Source organism: Pyrus communis, chromosome 16 (assembly GCF_963583255.1).
Source record: "Pyrus communis chromosome 16, drPyrComm1.1, whole genome shotgun sequence".
Lineage (NCBI taxonomy): Eukaryota > Viridiplantae > Streptophyta > Magnoliopsida > Rosales > Rosaceae > Pyrus > Pyrus communis.
This window is the reverse complement of record NC_084818.1, coordinates 9,463,363-9,482,297: the sequence shown is the minus strand read 5'-3', so window position 1 is coordinate 9,482,297 and position 18,935 is coordinate 9,463,363. Positions and strand designations below refer to the sequence as shown.

At 37.2% G+C, this 18,935-nt stretch overlaps 2 protein-coding genes across 3 annotated transcripts; both read right to left on the bottom strand.

Moving 5' to 3' along the window:
- Positions 1-523: 523 nt before the first annotated feature.
- On the bottom strand, positions 524-5,192 carry LOC137719523 (probable L-gulonolactone oxidase 6). The gene is made up of 4 exons (XM_068458567.1): positions 4,497-5,192; positions 2,009-2,264; positions 1,516-1,617; positions 524-1,413 (listed from the first exon to the last, which is right to left on the bottom strand). The coding sequence occupies exons 1-4, from the start codon at positions 5,190-5,192 to the stop codon at positions 689-691; spliced, it is 1,779 nt and encodes a 592-aa protein (XP_068314668.1). The 3' UTR covers positions 524-688.
- An 8,777-nt stretch (positions 5,193-13,969) lies between these two features.
- Positions 13,970-16,782, bottom strand: LOC137720978 (protein IQ-DOMAIN 17-like). Of its 2 annotated transcripts, none has more exons than XM_068460105.1 (5): positions 16,477-16,782; positions 16,081-16,347; positions 15,716-15,964; positions 15,196-15,336; positions 13,970-15,091 (listed from the first exon to the last, which is right to left on the bottom strand). In XM_068460105.1, exons 1-5 carry the CDS (start codon positions 16,774-16,776, stop codon positions 14,222-14,224), a joined length of 1,827 nt encoding a protein of 608 aa, XP_068316206.1. In that variant the 5' UTR covers positions 16,777-16,782; the 3' UTR covers positions 13,970-14,221. The 2 variants fall into 2 exon arrangements, with proteins under 2 accessions (XP_068316206.1, XP_068316207.1); XM_068460106.1 differs by having other exon boundaries at positions 15,196-15,333.
- Between the last annotated feature and the right edge of the window lie 2,153 nt (positions 16,783-18,935).

The following is an 18,935-nucleotide window of genomic DNA, read 5'->3' as shown; positions in this document are numbered from 1 at the left end:
TTTGGTTCTATGCTAACTTCATACCTAATTACCCGCTGATAACCCCTTCAGGCTTATCCAACCTGATTGTGGGGCATGTCACTGTCCTATATTGTCCAGTGGTATTAACAAAATTAGAATTATAGCTTACATGTGTGATTGTGCAAATCCTAAATAGAGATCTATAAGAATCCTATGAGATTTAGAAGATCTTTTCTATTAATGTTTGTATTACTTGGACAACAAATTTCTCTCTTCCTTACTAGCGTATATATAAAGATACAAAACATCAGAAATATCACAACGCTCTGCCGATTTCCCTCTCTTCCCTCTCTCTAAATTCATACCACAACAGAATGGATCCTCATTATTACTGTTTTTTCTTTATAATCATATGGTCATTTTGCTTCATGGAATGGAATTTTGGGCACAATTGGAATAGACTATATATTGACGTCTTGTTCCAAAGCTTATGAGCAGTTTTCTGGTACCGCTTCTTGACTGTTTAGAGAAAGGAGAAAATAACATCTGGGAAGACTGGTGTATATATGCTTATGCTTCCAAGCTTGCTACCTTTACTTAGAGGATGTTTAATTTATTCAGTTACTACAACAGTCAACGGAAGGCAATTTTACAAACAAGGACAACTAGTACTGCAAGCAAAACCCTCTCAATCAAATTACATTATCGACAATGTGACATTAACTAGTTAATTAGCATGGTTCGTAATCACAGGGGTACAAATCCTTGCATCGTTGAAGATTTTGCCAGGCCTACAGAAATAGCCTTTGCTTGGGGCGCAATGAATGTCTTTTGAGCAGATGCACAACCCTTCTAGTGCACACCCTTCCTTTACTATTGTCACCCCATCCTTAAGTCCAAGAACTTGATCTGTCCATTCACTAGAGAATAGGCCCATTGGATCGTAAACATTTTTTACCTTCAAGAACTCTTTAGCACCCTTGTACTTGTTCATCACTCCATCAAATGCTATGTTCCGATTTTTTCCCCAATGAGGCAATGCTCCATACTTAACAAGAGCAAGTTGCTCTATTTCTTCAAGTATTCCTTCATGGAGTCTAGGAGTCATAGGGTCTTTACTTCGATAATATGTGATATCGAAGTCGATTGCATCGTTTTGCTTGCCAAGGTAAGCGCTTGAGGTTGTAACATACCGCATTAGGATTCCATTGTAGATTTCTACTCCACAAAGCGCTTTTGGTTCAATCTCAACCAGCTTTTGCACATCTTGGATGAAGTTCTTAGCCAGAGACAAGTTGATGCTGAATGTTGTTTGATGAAAAAACTCACCCTTGATATTGGGATCCCATGCGCACGCTGTGATTCTTGAATTCTCAAGACTATCTAGGCAAGTCCCTGATGATTGAAGCCGGTGCTGATATCCAATAACAGGATAGCCAGTAAAAATCAGACCTGTTTGAAGTTAATATTATTTGGAAGTACTTTTTTTGCTTTAGAAATGGAGTGCAGAATGATTAAGCAAGAAAAGCAGGAAATACCAGGCAGAGTGCATACCATTGTTTGTTAAACCATAAGCACTTTTAATGAGTGTAGATGTAACCAACTTCGCACCCGTGCATTTCCCATCAGCATCACTCTTGGATTCTTGATTCTCCTCTATTATAATAACAAGATAAAGACACATGGATAAATAAAATTGAAACATTTTTTGCTATGGTGCCACACTCTGAATTGATATCTACAATTTGACATGTTTTGTTGTCACATTTGGGATCAATTAATCCAATTCATTATTTTGATATGTTTTGTTGTCACATAAGTTTTATAAAGGGAACTGCATTAACACTCTAAAATAATTATTTGGACTATAAGAACGTACAAAAAAATGTAATTAGGAGGAGTGCATAATGATCTTTTGGAGTTCTAATAACAACACACTATGGAATAAATATATATATGAAAGGTAACATCTTGAAATGTAATGTTGCTTTTCTAAACACTAATTAGTAATTAAGTGGTTAACTATATACATATATAGTATGCAAACCTGTCGTTCTGACAACTGCAAGAGCAAGGGAAGGTGTGTCTCGAAAAGGAATGAAGTCATATAAGCCATTGCCAGAGGTATTGGTGGAGACTCGATCATCCATCCGATAGACTGCCTTGTGCTGGCTAGGGTACCATAGGATGTCTGCAAACTCGTGTTCCTTGCCAAACTTAACTACTTGGTCTCCCAAATCTGAATCGTCCTCGCTCAGATAAGTGATGGATCGCTTAAACATGGGTTGCAAATTTAGAGTAACCTACCCAAGAGAGAGAGAGAGCATATTTTAGTCTCTACAGCATGAAACATGCTGCTTATATATTTTATTGAGAGGTTCCTTACTAACAACCAGCATAATTTCGCCACTTGAGATTTTTTTGTTTTATTATTTGTCATTAAAATAATTATCTCTCTTAATATTATTTGTTATTAAAGAAATTGGGGCGTGGAAGAAGGGGATGGAGTGGGGGTTGAAGTGGGAGTCTGGGAGACGTGATTTTTCTTTTAACTTTTTTTGCTTTTATTAGTTTATTGACGTATTTATTCATGTTTAATTAAATTCAATTATGTATAAAGTGTTATAACTGTTATTTTATGAAAATGTTGGTTGAAGTTCTTATTTTGTTAATATATAGAATAGATATATCTAGATTTGTGTGCCTTTAGTTCAGTTTGATTTCCATCCAATCTTTATAGTTTATAAAGATGCGTTGAAGTTTGATTTAGTTTGCAATTAAAGACAAAAAATGACCTCCATCTAGTATTTTGATGGAGTGAGTGATGACAGGGTAACACACTATCAATGATTTCCACCAATTGTCCTTTTCCCTAATTTGCTTTATTTTTGTATTTGGCTGGAAAGTAAATGAAACATTACAAGGTTATGATAGCAACTTAAATTATTAGAAACTTAAGTAACGATCGACTAAATCTGTCGACCAAAATATAAACTGGCCTTTTTCTTTTTTTTTTTCTTTTTTTTTTTTTCGGTGGTCATGTCATCATCGCTACTGTCATGGCTGGTGTTTGCAAGTAATTTTACTGGAAGTAAATTATTAATTAAAACGTTTCTTTATATATATATATATATATATATATATATATATATATATATGTGACCTATCCTAATATTAATCATACATTTTCCCCACTGTATCTCACATAGGACTAATCCCAGTAAATAACTGATCCCATTATCATAGGGCAGTAAAATAAGCATTTTTCATGGTACAAGTTTTTGTTCCAAAAATGTGACGTAGATTAAATGACAGAATGAATCAAAGATCAAGTTAAAAAGTTCAAATTCGGTAACAAAAGAAATCTATGCAGATTTTAGCTCTAGTATCCGATTGAACCGATAAAGAAAACAACGTCAAGAATTCAACCATTTCTTTGGCGTGACTAATGGGTTTTTTGGGCCGATTTCTGTAGTTTATAATGTTTTTTAGCATTCTAACTTTAGGACCTTTTTTGGTATTTAGTTATTTGTTGAATTCTTTTACTGTTTTACTCCTAGTCCTAGAAAGTTAGAACTATATAAATCACCTTTAAAGTGTTAGAGCTGGTCATTTTTCATAATGTCAAGAAATATGTTAAGGAGACCACACATGTTGTACCACATGATATAGCAAAATTATGATATATAATCAATTTTCAATGACATAAACTTAATTTCATTAAAAAAAATGAGATAAACTTAATAATTGACATAACATGTGCACGTCATTTGTCATATAAAATGGTACTAATGTGATGAAAAAATAGTCTCCTAAGAATTTTCTTACTTTTCAATCAATAAACTTTAACATTTTATCTTACTTCTGGTATATTCTAATTTTCTTGTTCTTTAAGGTTATCATTTGATACCTTCTCTTTGTCGAGATGCGTCATTTGGTACAATTTAAAACTCCTTTTATTGGTTATTAATTTATACTACATTAAAGTACATTTTTATGTGACAAGTGATACATATAACCAATATCTAATGAAATAAATTCATTAATTGACGTTGCATGTATATAAATTCGATACAAAAAAATATGATATCCTCACTATTTTCATTAAGTATTAGATAAGCTAATTTAGTTAATTTCCGAACGTGTACCAGCCAAAGCCCTACGGCCTAGGGTGTGCCCCTCAAACCATGCGTATTAAATATGAAGTTCAGCTTCCATGGTTGTCCAGTAGATGGACTCTGGTGCATCTTTATAAATATGAATTGGTTATTTTGAACAGAGCAATGCTACATTTATTACTTTGTTTATACCTAATTTGCATCACTTCTGTAATAGATATTTAATTTGTATCATCTCGGTAATAGAGGTATGACCCACTAACACATGTGAGTCTTATCTCTATTAGAGATATGATACAAATATAATATAGAAAATGTGGTAAGAGTAGCATTTTTGTTCTAAATATATATGCCTTCTGTGCACATGAATAGTCTATGAAGTAATTTAGGAATGCCAAAAACAGTAATAAAAAATACCTGGGAAATTACTCCTAGGACTCCAAGTGAAACCTTAGCTGCATTAAGATCTTTATCACCATTATTGAGCCTTCGGACCTTGACATAACCATCCCCAGGCCCTCCTGGACTCACAATTGTAAGTCCCACCACATAATCATGAATCGAGCTTCCCTTGCCCCACAATGTACTACCATGTGCCCCAGTCCCTAATAAACCTCCAACGGTTAAACCCCACCAATATGGTGTATAAGGCAAGGCCAGCCCTGCCTTGGCAGCCTCACTGATAAGCTGCCTAAGAGTCACACCACTCTCCAATGTCATGGTCTTTGCTTCAGCATCAATCTCCACCACACGATTGAGGTACTTGGTGCTTATGATCAACCCATCTTCCCCACTTGGACAAACCAGCTTTGGAATGCTATGAGAGTAACGAGTTGCCACCTTCATTTTGGTTTTCTTCTTTGCTGCATTGGCCACTACTGAAATTAGTTCTTCCTCATCCGAAGGATATGCTACGCTGCCTGCTCGACAAACCGATCGATCGGGGAAGATGCCGTAGGAGTTTGTGATGGTGCAGTTTGTGTTGGTTGATGATGAACACTTTATGTGGGCCTCTGGAGGGGTTGAAATACACACCGAGAATGACAATATGAATAGACAAATTGATCGGAGAAGGATCCCCAACTTAACTGAGTTTGTGTATAACAAAGACATGATTGATGTGGTTCTTCAAATTTCTTGGTCTTGAAGAGTATATATATATATATATATATATATGACTTATAAACTTGTTTATATATACTTAGCACGAAATCTAAAAACTTTTAAAGTTTGGAATGCTTTGTAGACAGTACATGAAGGATAAACTTAAAGTTAATATTATCGGTTTATCATACTTATAACATAAAATATAAATATATATATATATATATATATATATATGGCTTTTTAACTAAAATGGTCTTAATATTTGCATAACTCCTCACTTTGATCCCTGAGATTTGAAATCAATAAAAGTGGTCATTGAGATTATCCACCATCAATTATTTTGGTCATTGGGTGAAAAATTATGTTAAATAAGGATCAAAATGACAAAATTACTCTCAATTTAATAAACAAAGAGAGAAACTTTTTTGAATTGGACAGGCCAAAATAATTTGACCAAAATTGATGATATTTTTGTCATTTTATTCTTATTTTATGGAGATTTTTCACGGAATGACCAAAATGATTGATTGTAAACAAACTCAGGACCAATTCTATCAATTTCTAATATTAGAGACCAAAGTGAGGAGTTATGCAAATCTCAGAGACCATTTTGACTAATATATATATATATGTATGTATGTATGTATAGGTGATATCGCTTTATTTATTTATTTTTATTTCAATTCTAGTTGGTACTTCGGAGTTGATCAACCAGATATTATAACTATAAGGCAAAGATCATACTCCTTTTTTCCATACTTGATATTGTCGGTTTGGCATCGTCACATGCAGACAGGTGTGGTCCTTATTTGAAACATCTGAATTATTTTCTTTAGCTTGAAATCCACGGAGTGTTTGTTGCTTTGCAATTAGTGCATGGTACCTTCCAAATGAATGAACTGTTGAAGTACATAGACAGATAAAGAGTGGGGAAAGGGAAGCGAAGACAGTTGTTGTTCAACTTGGATACTACTGCATTATAATTTATATGATGAGTGGAGTGCATGCGAACAAATAATACTAAACAGGTAGAAACCCTATCAGAAGTATTTCAAAACCAATACTGCACTAGTGCTCCACAAGACTAGTTGTTTCTGTAGTGTGGCAACAGTGTAGTGGTATTTCTTCTTTGTGGAATTTGTGGTGGCTTAAGTGGTTCTGGTCATCACACTTTTGCATCAATTATAACTATATATATGTGTGTGTGTGTGTGTGTGTGTGTGTGTGTGTTAAGAGATCCCTTGTTTTATTATTAAATTAGGGTTCCAGAATGGGTTTAATATATACGAGAAGATAAAATTATGTGATGAGGTACACCGTACTCACCATATCTAATATAGTGATGTGATGATGCCGACTTTTATCAAGTCATAGATGAAAGCTACTTAAGGCAACTACCCCCATTTTTCATGCTGCCGTGATGAAGTCGTCACCTTCTCAAATGATGATACGATGAACTCAAGAAAGAAAGCACTAATCAATGTGCAATAATCCCATTTGGGGATGCCATGCATGGACATGAGAGAAAATTTCAGTCCTTGCTCCATGCAGAATTATTGGGAAATTTGGTATTTCAAACACTTAGACAAAAACTCATTCCTTGCTCCACTACCTAATAGTGCATTATAGTTTTAGTTTTATCGATTCATGATATGCGTTGCAATTTTTATTAATATTATTAGTCACATCTAATAATAAATTTTAGTGTGATTATTTGTTTGAGACTCATTTTTTAATTATTTATATTTGTAGTTTAGACTTAAAAATATTTTATATGGTTAATTGCTTATGACACAGGGTTTATCTCCGGCGGGTTTTGGGCTTCATCCAAACTCGAGATCGGAACCTTAAGTCATGTCCCAGAAGAGGGGCCCCTGCGAGGATGCCCCCTTACCCTATCGCTGAGTCTTTGGAAGCGGTTTCAGTATCATTTTCATCCGAACCACTTACTTATTAAGAGAAATATGCGAAGATTCCATCTGAAACCGAATCATTGAACAAGTAGAGCATCTCCAGTAGAGTTCTTAAATAAGGACAACCATCTTATAAAATAGGTATAAAACAAATATAGGGACAAATTAATCTCTAAAGGAGCAGAAAGTGAGTCCCTAATACATAATGTATGTCCTCACATATAGGGACAACCTTGAGTGGAAAACAGAGCTCACAATTTTGATTGAAGCTTTTAATGTTTTTAATTTAATGCTTTTAATTAATTAAAAATTGGTTAATATAAACAAAAAAATGTGCATCTTGAGTGGAAAACAAGACCCATAAATCTTGATTGAAGATTTTAGTGCTTTTGACGCTTATGATTTTAATGCTTTTTATTTTTTATTTTTTTATTTATAAATTTACGAAAGCTTGATATTTTATTGAATTAAAAAAGAACTACATCAAATCCTGGCTGAGGAGGTCCTGAATGAGATCATGAGGGTCCTCAAACCATACAATTTCATTGCCAATAGAAACAACAAACTTAGATAATTTATGGGCAACCCCATTACATGATCTTGGCATGTACACAAACTAGATCGAGGAAAGAAACTCCACCGCTTGCCTAGCATCCTCTGCTAGTAAACCAAACTCTGACAAATCTCAAGAATAGTTATTGATAGCAGCAATAGCTAGAGAGGAATCACTCTCCACAATAACCTACCTAACCTGCAACATTCTCGCCAACTAGAGGCCTTCCAAAACTGCCTCAAGCTCTATGTGGAAAACATACCCAATTCCCACCTTCCTCCATACTCTTGCTACTAAGAACTTCCTCGTTCAATCCCTTAACACAGTTCCCACAACCTTGCAAACTGCTCCAGCTGTGTGGCCCAATCAACATTGATTTTGACCCACCCATCAAAGGGGGTCATCCATTTGAGTTAAGGGAGCGGCTTTGGCACACTCGGCACTTCATGGGCTGCCAAAAACGCCTGGTACCAATAGACCACCTTTTGCACTACCTCCATAGGTTGTCTGTCCCCAATGCCATTCCACACTAGAAAGTTATAAGTCTGCCACAAACCCTAAAACAAGTTCAAACTTAAATTTTGATTCTCAACCACTGAAAGTAGCCACTCGTGCATCGACACTCTCAGTACAGACATGAAACTAGACCTCACTGGAGACCCCAACCACACATCCTTTGCAAACTTACGCTCACGGAACACATGCGCCTCCATTTCGAGGTTCCTCATACACACCCCACTCCATATTGAGATGCACCCCCTTCCTTGCAAATTTACATCTGGTCGGAAGAATGTCCTGACTAACTTTTCGCGTAAAAATTTTCACCTTAGGGGGACTCTTAGGCCTCCATATTGACTTCCAGAGAGGTGAAAAAAATTACTCCCCGCCGACATAGAAGCACCGACCAAGTTAGATTGCACCAACTCCCTAGCCACCAGATAGCCATTGTTAACAATATAGTCACCTCGGGTATTAATGCTTTTAATTAATTAAAAGAAGTTAACATAAACAAAAAATGTGCATCTAATTAAATTATCACATGAAATCATAAAAACTTCAAATTTAGGGATTCTACCATTGGAGGCAATATTCCTTCAGGGATACAAAGATTCCCTTTAAGTCCTTACATGAGTACTCAAAAGTGGTGGGCCAGTCCTTAAATAAGGACTTGTTGGAAAATATTAGTATTTTATGATTACTTGGGTTTGCTTGTTAGTTTAAGTATATGGGCCTAACCCATCCGAATTAGGATTTTTAGGTTTTGCTCTCTATAAATATAGCTTACAGTTTAGTATGAATAACAAGTTAGTTACGATGTAGCATCCTGGGATTTTGAAGCTGTTTTGGCATTCTCGTTTGTTTAATAATATCCTTATTATTACAACAACCCAAAACAACATTTTAAAACCCTAATCCCAAACTACATTGAACCCTTAGTTCTTCTTCAAAAACCCAAAAACAATCACTGACAAACAAACATTATAAAATATCAAAATAACAAACCTGAAACCTTAAAGCATAAATAAAAATGTAATAAAATTCAAAATGTTGATGATCAAGGTATACCCAATTTCAAGATAATTTATTTATAAAATTAATATTACACTTTATCATGTTAAAATTCAATATTTTTTTTCTTTATTTAAAAAAAAAAATCAGTTAGTGGTTTAACTACGGCAGTCCGCTCTTCCCAAGGCCAAAAAGACTCAAACACGCAAGCATAAGGTTTTGCTCTTGGCTTCAAGGACGCAAGAGTTTAGTTTTAAGTCTCCCTTAGATGAACCTTCACTATGTCCTAACTAAGGTGAACTTTCACCATGTCCTAACTAAGGTGAACTTTCACGAGTCATTCTAACATAACCTGCAAGATTAAAATTATAAAAAAAAGGTTGAGAGATCCAAAAAGCTTCTATGGAAGTACTACATTGCGCAAAATCCTGCGCAGCTAGATAAATTATGAAGGACAAAAATCTCGCGTAGTAAAAGCTATAGAATTCGAATGAATGTCTTACTAAGAAATACTCTTGTAGTAAACACCAACATTGAAAACAAAGATTTGCAAAGAACAACAGTCCACAACAACAAACAATCTGGACTCCACTTCCATTCTAAATATCCAAATGATTGGTGTTGGGTATGGGTTGTTTGGGGTTGGCCGTTCTAAGTGCTGGTTTGGGTGGTGAAACTCGGGGGAAGAGGGCATTGGGGTGTTCTGCGGAATGGCAACGTCGCCATCTTGTTGCGAATGAGCCTTATATTGATGGAAAAACGGACATTGCATGAGCTTATTAAAGGTTGGGCTACTCTCCATATTGGCAAATGGTTTTGTAGTGAAACCTCAACTTCTTCATGGTATTAGAACAGGTTGTCCCACGTGTGAAGCCAAACGGCCACATGCGCTCCACGTCGTCACCCCGTTGTGTTGTTCACGTGTTAGGCTTGAAAATTCGCCACACGTGAGGGGACGTGTTGAGAATAGGTCCCACATTGATGGGAGGATGAGGGACCTTGCATGAACTTATAACTCTCCATATTGCCAATTGATTTTATGATGGAACCTCAACTTCTTCATATCTTTCGATTGGCTTTGATCCCCAATGTTGCGGAGAGAAAGGTGCGATAGAGGATTTTCTTCATGATAAGAGCTTTAGAGATGGACCAGGAAGAAACCACTTCTCGCAACAGAGAAAATGTAAAAAAAATGCAATAGTTTCGCATATGAAAATAAAGAGTTTTGCAATAAAAAATAGGGGATTTTAACGAAAAACTTCCGGTACTGTTCATTTTAACAAAAAACTATATTTTTACACTAAAAAGTCAATCCTGGTACTATTCACTTTACCCTTTATTTTGTCCTTATCGTTAAAACTCAAAGTTTTCAAATCTTTTTCATTAGTTTTCCTTAAAAAATACAGGATTCCGCATAAAAGGTTAAAAGGTTGTTCAGTTAGCTTTGAACTGTCCTCTGCTAATTAATTTGCACTGCAATCTAAAAAATAACTAATAACAAGATAATTATTTTTTTATAAATGAACAATTATCAATTAGTGCTACGGTTTAGATATATATTTTTTCAACTGTTAAGTGGAAGGTTAGGACTGGAAGGTCTAAAATTCGACTCTTGTAAATGGCGAGTTTGATGCAAATTATTACAGCAAGTTCGTTAAGTAGCTTAATTAAAAAATATTAATTAAGGTGTTCATATATTTAAAACACACTAGAGTACTAACCTCAATCACAAAGTTTCAAAGACATTTTCCTTTTGTTGTTTCTCCATGCATGCTAGTAAGAGTTCTTCTATTGGTTTCCACAAGAAGTTACAATACCAAATGTGATGTATTATGTGAAACACCAACACAGACTCTTAGAGCAGTTCCACCGTGGGTAATAGCTCGATGGACTGGCTCTCAAACAGGGCCAGATAGTCCCAGCAATGAGGTCTAGCGTGTGCTGACGATTGACCCCAAGCGAGCCCGAGGGAGAGGCCCGGCACAAGTAGCGGGCCCGAGAGCTCGAAGGCCACGTGACACAAGGTTGACGTCTGGGCGACGTCAGCCACATGGTGGACAGGCCTAGACAAAGTCGAAGAGCGGCAACACCCTGATGCGGTGGTGGACGGGCCTGAACAGCTTTTCGCAGAGGTCGATCTCGATGCCGGTGACGTCGATATCCTGGAGACGGAGGGCGAGTTTCTCACTGACGCGATAGGTGACCTTGGCATCCCAGAAGGTTTGGGAGTGAGGGAAGCGGTTGAGATTGGATCAGTAGCGGGCAACGAACTCTTGCTCGGAGGAGGAGGCCATGACTATGATTGAGGAGCTGCTGGGGCTCGTCACCTGTGCTGTGATTTTGCGGCATGAGAGCACCAAGCGGAGGACATGGTGGTTTCCGGACATTGCAATTTGCAAAGAGTGATAGAAACAGAGAGAGACGGAACTGGGAACTATTCGATTCTATTTTGTTCAATTCTGTTGAGTCACCACTGGGTGGTGTTTCTGTTTTACTTTTCTTAAAATAATTATTTTGTATTATTTGAAAAATAAAAAAAATACTATTATTTTATTATCTATTGTCAGGACTATTCAGTGTAGGGGTGGAGATGCAAAAAGCAGTTACTGTTCATTGGATGGATTAAATAGTGAATAGCCCTAGGGGGCCTTAGCAACGGAGAAATTGCTCTTACTGATATAAAGTACATAGCCTTAATAGGATACGCCCATCATAAGCCCATTAGGAATCCTTATGTATCTATACTTCCTTAAATTAAGTCAGACAGAATAGGAAACCCATTTTGCCCATATTTCTCAAATTTACTAAACTTTAGTGGGCACATGATATGCTGAGTAAATATTCCAAATTTCAGTTGGGTTTCCAAGCAATCTATACGATGACTAGGTGACCACATTAGGCACCGATGAAATTTTTCCCACTATGTGCGGCACTAAGAGAAATATTCCACACAAAAACCCTCGTATCCCGTATTGCACATATATAATTGTATAAACAAAACAGTTTGAGATATATTAGGCATCTCCACCATTGCACATATTATCTTCTTTCCTTGAAAAAAAAAATTGAAGTGGGAAAGACAGTTTCATCAATTTCCAAAGGGTGTTCAGTAAGTAGTCATTCTACTTATCACTTTGATGATGCTACCTACATTTGCAGACATAATCATAAAGTAGGAAAAAGCAAGAGGGCCACTTTTCAGACCCAGGACATGGTCGCTGTACTAAGATGCACATGGAGTTTTCAGTGCCACTGTTTCCCTATGAATTTGGTCCATGATTTTTTCTGAAGTTTGAAGAAAATACTCGATCAGACAGATAATAATCATAAAAAGGCTGCACCTTTAATGGATAAAAAAGGAGGCGTAAAAGATATTAAAGTGCAAATAGTTAATGATCCATTGTCCTTAAATTTTGTGGATGAGAATTATAAGAATCTTAACATTTTAACTGTTTATGAGAATTATAAGAATCTTTATATTTTAATTGTTTATTGTATATCGTGTAATTGATTTTTGTTAGTTACTATTTATATTTAATTTTAAATAATAAAATTCAAATGATTTTTGACTGCACGATATACGATGAATGATTGATATGTGAGGATCACTAAGATCCCCACAATTTGGATTCAGATGAGATCCAAATCCAAACTTTATATACAAGAAACAGGGAAGGGCCTCATATGCAAAAATTATCGTTCTTAACTACTTAAATTATAAGCCTCACATTGTCTTTAAATTTTAAACGCGGCATAATTAATTTGGAAATGTGCAACTAATTAAGTAAAAGGCTGGAAACATGAAAGAATTATAGTGAAGAACATGAAGAATTGTGATGTAGGATTGGAACATTGGTATCCCAATTCACGTGTTACAATGTAAATGAACAATTAATTTAGACTTTGAATCCGAATCATCTAGAGTACAAAATGAATAAATAAACGTGTATTAATACATAAGTGGAAAGAACAATAACTTCTCAAAGAGAGAACCTGCGGAATTCTGGTTTAAATTAGGAGCTAAGAGAGTGAGAATGTGACATCCCACATCGTCCAGGGTAGTGATCCTTAAATGTATATTCCCATCCCTACCTAGCACGAGGCCTTTTGGGAGCTCACTGGCTTCGGGTTCCGTAGGAACTCCGAAGTTAAGCGAGAAGGGGGCTAGAGCAATCCCATGATGGGTGACCCACTGGGAAGTTGCTCGTGAGTTCCCAAAAACAAAACCGTGAGGGAATGGTAAGCCTAAAGCGGACAATATCGTGCTACGGTGGTGGAGCGGGCCCGGGAAATGATCCGCCCCGGGCCGGAATGTGACAATATGGTATCAGAGCCAATCCCTGGCCGGAAATGTGCCGACGAGGACGTCGGGCCCCTAAGGGGGGTGGATTGTGACATCCCACATCGCCCAGGGTAGTGATCCTTAAATGTATATTCCCATCCCTACCTAGCACGAGGCCTTTTGGGAGCTCACTGGCTTCGGGTTCCGTAGGAACTCCGAAGTTAAGCGAGAAGGGGGCTAGAGCAATCCCATGATGGGTGACCCACTGGGAAGTTGCTCGTGAGTTCCCAAAAACAAAACCGTGAGGGAATGGTAAGCCTAAAGCGGACAATATCGTGCTACGGTGGTGGAGCGGGCCCGGGAAATGATCCGCCCCGGGCCGGAATGTGACAGAGAAATTGTAGGAAAACAAGAGAGGGAAGATTGTAATCAACTAAGTCACAAAGTTTGTCAATAATGGCACATTGCACATAGATGCACTGGTTGTATCTTGTGTCTCTTTCATGGATTATCAACAAGAAAGACATAAAATAAAATGTTCATCATAAAATATAAAATAAAAAAAAAGCACACTTGCTCCTTTAACTTCAAGCCAATCATAAAAAGGGGGGGAAACTTCAATCAGATTCATTCTGCTACCTACCCAAATACTCACTGCTCTCTAAAATTACATCCCAATTGCCACTAGAACATTATTTAGTGGTCAAAACTACCTCTTAATCACAATTCAAATCAAACTAAAAGATTGTGACAAGTTATAGCTCACAATCAATTTTAATCACCTAAACCACCTCCTAAGGTCACTAGTTGAACAAGGGGAAACCTCACCACCATGACTCTCAGTGCAACAAGAAGAATAGTTAGACTGTTGCTCCATGCCGAAATGCGATGCACTCACACTCTTAAAGCTTGGACTCCTCAAGCTGTGTCCATAACCTCCATATCCAATTGCCACACCATAAGGATCAGGAGCTGGAAACGAGAGCCTTTTCTTTGCTGATCCGGCTGCTCGTTCCCGGTCTGGTGTAGATGGCCTTTGCCGGGGTGCACTCTGAGAGCGTATCCGAGCCTTGGCAGACTCAGTTGCAGCCATGTAATTAGGCAATGCAACACCAGAATTGGCAATGCTACTATTGCTTGTGCTACCAGCCCTGCTGCTATGTTGTTGGTGCACAGCACCAGTGTAGAAATAGTTGGACCTAAGGCTTGGAGTTTGAGATGCATTGGAACTTCTATCTTCTCTAATGCAACGAGGGCTGGCAGACCGGACTTGGACAGGCCGGGTTTTCGATGGGGAGGGTGTGATAGGGGAGTGATGATGAAAGGGTTGGCTTTGGTAGGCTCTATCTCTATGGAGTGGCGAGCTGGGTCTTTGTTTAGGTGAGCCGGGTCTTTGCTTTGGTGAACTGGGTCTTTGTTGTTGGTTTTGGTGGTATTGGCTTGCGCTTGATCTTCTGTAGTTTGGTGCTAAACTTGAATAAGGCTGAGAAGTGTCGATTTCGACTGTTTTAATGTGGTCTCTCTGGTCAGTTGAAGCTCTTCCTCTGCTCTCCCACGGCTTTGGGGCCATCCATCTATCCAGCCATTTCGGTCTCTCTTCAAGCTCATCCTCATTTCCCATAGATGGGGTCTTGCCGTTCCTCCATATCTTCGATCACACAGAAAATTGAGACCGATTAGCTCATGAATGAAATGAAACCATTGAGAAAAGGAAAAAAACAGAGTTATAGCGGATTCAAGCGGATAACAGACCTGTTGAGAAAAGGCTTGGGACAACGATTTCTCTCGCTTCATGGCAGCTTCTTTCCTGTGCTGCAACATGGCTTTTACTTCCTCGATGGTGTGAGGACGTTCGTCCCAATCATCTGCTATGCTACTTCCCTCTCTAGACTGCTACACACAACAATACACAAATTCAATTATCTTGGAACTACTGTGTTCTTTCTTTCTTTCTTTGTTGTAAGTGAAAGCAAGAGAGAGCAAGAAAGCTACTTCCACTAACATTGTAAAAAAAATTACTTCCACTAACACTAATCATAACAAAGAAGGTATTTTTAAGTAACATTGCGCACAAATTCCTCTGCAGTTTCTAAAAGCATATCTAACACAATAACACGAAACTTAAAACTAAAACCAAACAGTTATCAGACGGCCAATTCCTTTCTTTCCTGTTTGCAATTTTCAATGTCAAAAGCAAGAAAACCACTTGAGCATCGAAGATTAACATTTCAAAAGTAAACTTTGTTGCTATTTGGGAATGTATCTAACTCACCAGGGACTTCCTATCCGAAATTTCTTGAAAATACTGCGATTCCCAAACCCTACTGGTGGTGTCACTAAACGCAGACTTTCTGCTGCCTTCATGAGAAAGCCTGGTTCGCTGATCGAGCACCCGAGACTGTACTCGAACCAGAGCCTGCATGCACTTGAGCGTCATCTTTGCTTGTTTCCTGACATTATGGCCTCTCACCAGTGCCTGCAACTTCACAAGCCCTTTAAGCGCACGAAGCGCCCTCCTTGCCTAAACCACAAACAAAATCACACAACATTCAAACCCAATTTCCCATTTTCTTGTTTAACTTTCACCGCAACCAAACAGAAGTTTAGATCTGGTCATATTAAATGCTGTAAACCTACCAAGTATCCTCTGAAAGCTGTCTGGATAACAATGGCGTAGTAATTTTCTCTGGCGTGATTGGATGGCCTAGTCAGCCGAACCACTTCCGCGGCTGCGTGGGCGGTGGCCATCGCTGCCTCCGCCGTGGCCACCGCCACAGAAAGCACGTCCTTTTGATCTGCAGCTGCTGAAACATGCCTTTGCTCCGCGGCTGCTTCTTGGGTCACTGTTTCTTGTTGGTTTAAACTTGTGGGTTTTCTGAAAATCCACCTTCGTTTCTCTCTTTTCTACAGAAACCCCAGAAAACCAAAGGTAAATATACATTTTCTGGATTTGCTGCCCAGTAACAAAAACAGAGATACAAAAAACAAAGAAAGTGAAAAGATTTTGGGTTTTAAAGACGAAGAAGAATGGACCTTCTGATCTTCGTCGTCTTTAGTGGGAGATCTGAAAGCCCTTTTGACAGCAGTCAACCAGGAAGTGCCGCCCTTCCTCCCCATCAGATAATACAGTAAAACTAAAACCCAGCTGCATTTACAGCAGCAAGTAGGAGGCCGAGAGAGAGAAAGAGAGAACACAAAGTGACAGATAATGACAGTGGGGATGACCGTGGCTTGTACGAAAGTGCGACCTCTTTTAACTCTAAAGATTGATATAGAAAGCTCGAGAGAGAAACCCAAGAATGTGACTTGTTCAGCTAAAAGCTTAAGATTCATTCAATCAATTTGATGGAAAAATGGAAAAATAATAAAAGATTCATTCAATCAAGTATTATATAAAGTCGATGTTTTTCGAGTCTGCACTGGGCACTGTTACATGACGTCTTGCTCTAATGTTGTTGGACGATAACACAAATTATTGTTTGTGCAGTCACTACAACAGTTTACGCAGTCCATTTAAATCCTCCGAATAAGAGCGGTTAACTGTTGATGTTCTCTCTCAACTTACAAATTACTAAAATTTATTACAAAAACTTCTATATAAATACTAATGAATCGATGGCATTTTTTTTTTGTTTGAAAGGTTAAAACTTAAGAAACTAATGAAAAATGTTTGAAAACATTTAGTTTTAATTAAAATGATCAACATGTGTTGTAAGTAAATAGTACCAGAAGTTACTTTTTAAGGTAAAAATGTCATTTTTGTTAAAAACAAACAGTACCGGGAGTGTTTCGTTAAAACTCCCTTAAAACTTAGATTTTTTTTGCGGGAAATGAATCATTTCCGGATCCCGTTCCACCTAATCCACCTAGTTCATGATCCGGGTTGTTGAAATTTGATCCAACGATTACAAATAGGGATCCTTTAAAAATGATAATAACTGTAACCGTTGAATTAAATTTCAACTGTTCGAATTTCGATCTAGATGAATTAAGTGGAAAGGGATCCGATACTTTACTTTTTTTGCGGGGCATTGAAGGACAGAAATGGGTGGTGTTGTCAGAGAAGACCTCAACAAAACTTTATAAAACTAAAAATGTAATAGAGGACGTGACAAAGTATTGAGAAAAATTGGTGTTTCGGGAGTGATATCGATTATCGAGGATGTTGAAGACCGAGAGAGAAGTAAAAAAAGAATGACAGAGCACGTTGAGGGTGCGCGGGAACCAACGGTAGTGCTCTGTCTTTAGCCAGTATATATTTTTCTTTGTCAAGAGCATCAATATCAATATGAGAAAAGTGATTCATTCATTTTATTGCATTTGTGTATAAGTAATTGAGTTCTTTTCTACATTTTCAATTGATTTTAAGATTGAATTTCAATTTTTTTTATACTATCAGAACATATTGCCTTATATATGAAGCTCAACGGCTATACGTGATATACGTCATTCAATTTGTGTTGTCTACATGTTAAATTTTAAAAGGTACAACGGCCCGAGCAACCAGACTTAACATAAATGTGTAAGAATTTGAGTAGACATAATCATTATTTAATAGAATTGTATTGATTAAGTTAATAGAGTTTTGTAAAGGTAGGTTATATGAAACATTCAAAAAAAATAATGTAAAGGACTTTTTGTAGTTATTATGAGTTATTGAGAGGCTTATTGTATTCCTTATAGGTGGATAACAATAGGCTTATGTGACTATAAAAAGGTTGATCCTGCTCTCCAAATACTAGCTTAAAAATGTGTTAAGTCCTATTAAAAGCATAAGCATACAACGTGGATATCAATAGGTTTATGTGACTATAAAAAGGTTGGTCCCTGCTCTCCAAATACTGGCTTAAAAATGTGTTAAGTCCATTGTGAGCGAGAGGTCTTAGGTTCGATTTTCGTCAAAAACGAATTTGAACCACATTATTGTTAGTCCACTGTAAGGCTAAGCCCACCCCCTCCCCTTTTAATGTAGATAATATCGTTTGTTAAAAAAAAATTGTTAAGTCCTATTTAAAGCATAAGCATACAATTTTGTGGGAGTAGAAGACTTTCTTGATTTCTGAGCATTATGTCTTCTTCGCCCTTAGGTATGTGTCTATTATTTTTTTTGTTAGTATGGACTTGGATTAATTATGACTCTATATGCTAGTTGATAATGATGTATGTAAGCTATTCTTACAAAATATAGTCATTAGAGCCATTCTAAAAACAGAGAATTTGCCACATATAAGGGTACGTTGAGACTATAAATCTCATATTGGAAAAAAGGTTACATATACTTATAAAAAATTAAATTACTCTCCATGTTATCAATAATTTTATATATATATATTTTTTTCCCCCTCTTATCTTCTTCTTTTCTGGGTAGAAAAGGGTGTCAGCGGGGAAGGTGGTCTGTTGCGGCCTTTTCTCTTTAAAAAAAAAAAAAAACTAGGGCATAAAGCTCTCATGCTGTCACGTGGATGCAGACAGCAGGTTGGGTTAATTATCAT

Excerpts from the sequence above, each read along its gene's own strand:
- LOC137719523 (XM_068458567.1), bottom strand. The coding sequence starts at position 5,192 with ATGTCTTTGTTATACACAAACTCAGTTAAGTTGGGGATCCTTCTCCGA. Across the intron at positions 1,618-2,008 it reads TGCAGTTGTCAGAACGACAG|AGGAGAATCAAGAATCCAAG; the intron begins GTTTGCATACTA and ends TTATTATAATAG. Across the intron at positions 1,414-1,515 it reads TTATGGTTTAACAAACAATG|GTCTGATTTTTACTGGCTAT; the intron begins GTATGCACTCTG and ends AACTTCAAACAG.
- LOC137720978 (XM_068460105.1), bottom strand. The coding sequence starts at position 16,776 with ATGAATCTTAAGCTTTTAGCTGAACAAGTCACATTCTTGGGTTTCTCT. Across the intron at positions 15,337-15,715 it reads TTTCGGATAGGAAGTCCCTG|CAGTCTAGAGAGGGAAGTAG; the intron begins GTGAGTTAGATA and ends TGTTGTGTGTAG. Across the intron at positions 15,092-15,195 it reads CCCAAGCCTTTTCTCAACAG|ATATGGAGGAACGGCAAGAC; the intron begins GTCTGTTATCCG and ends GTGTGATCGAAG.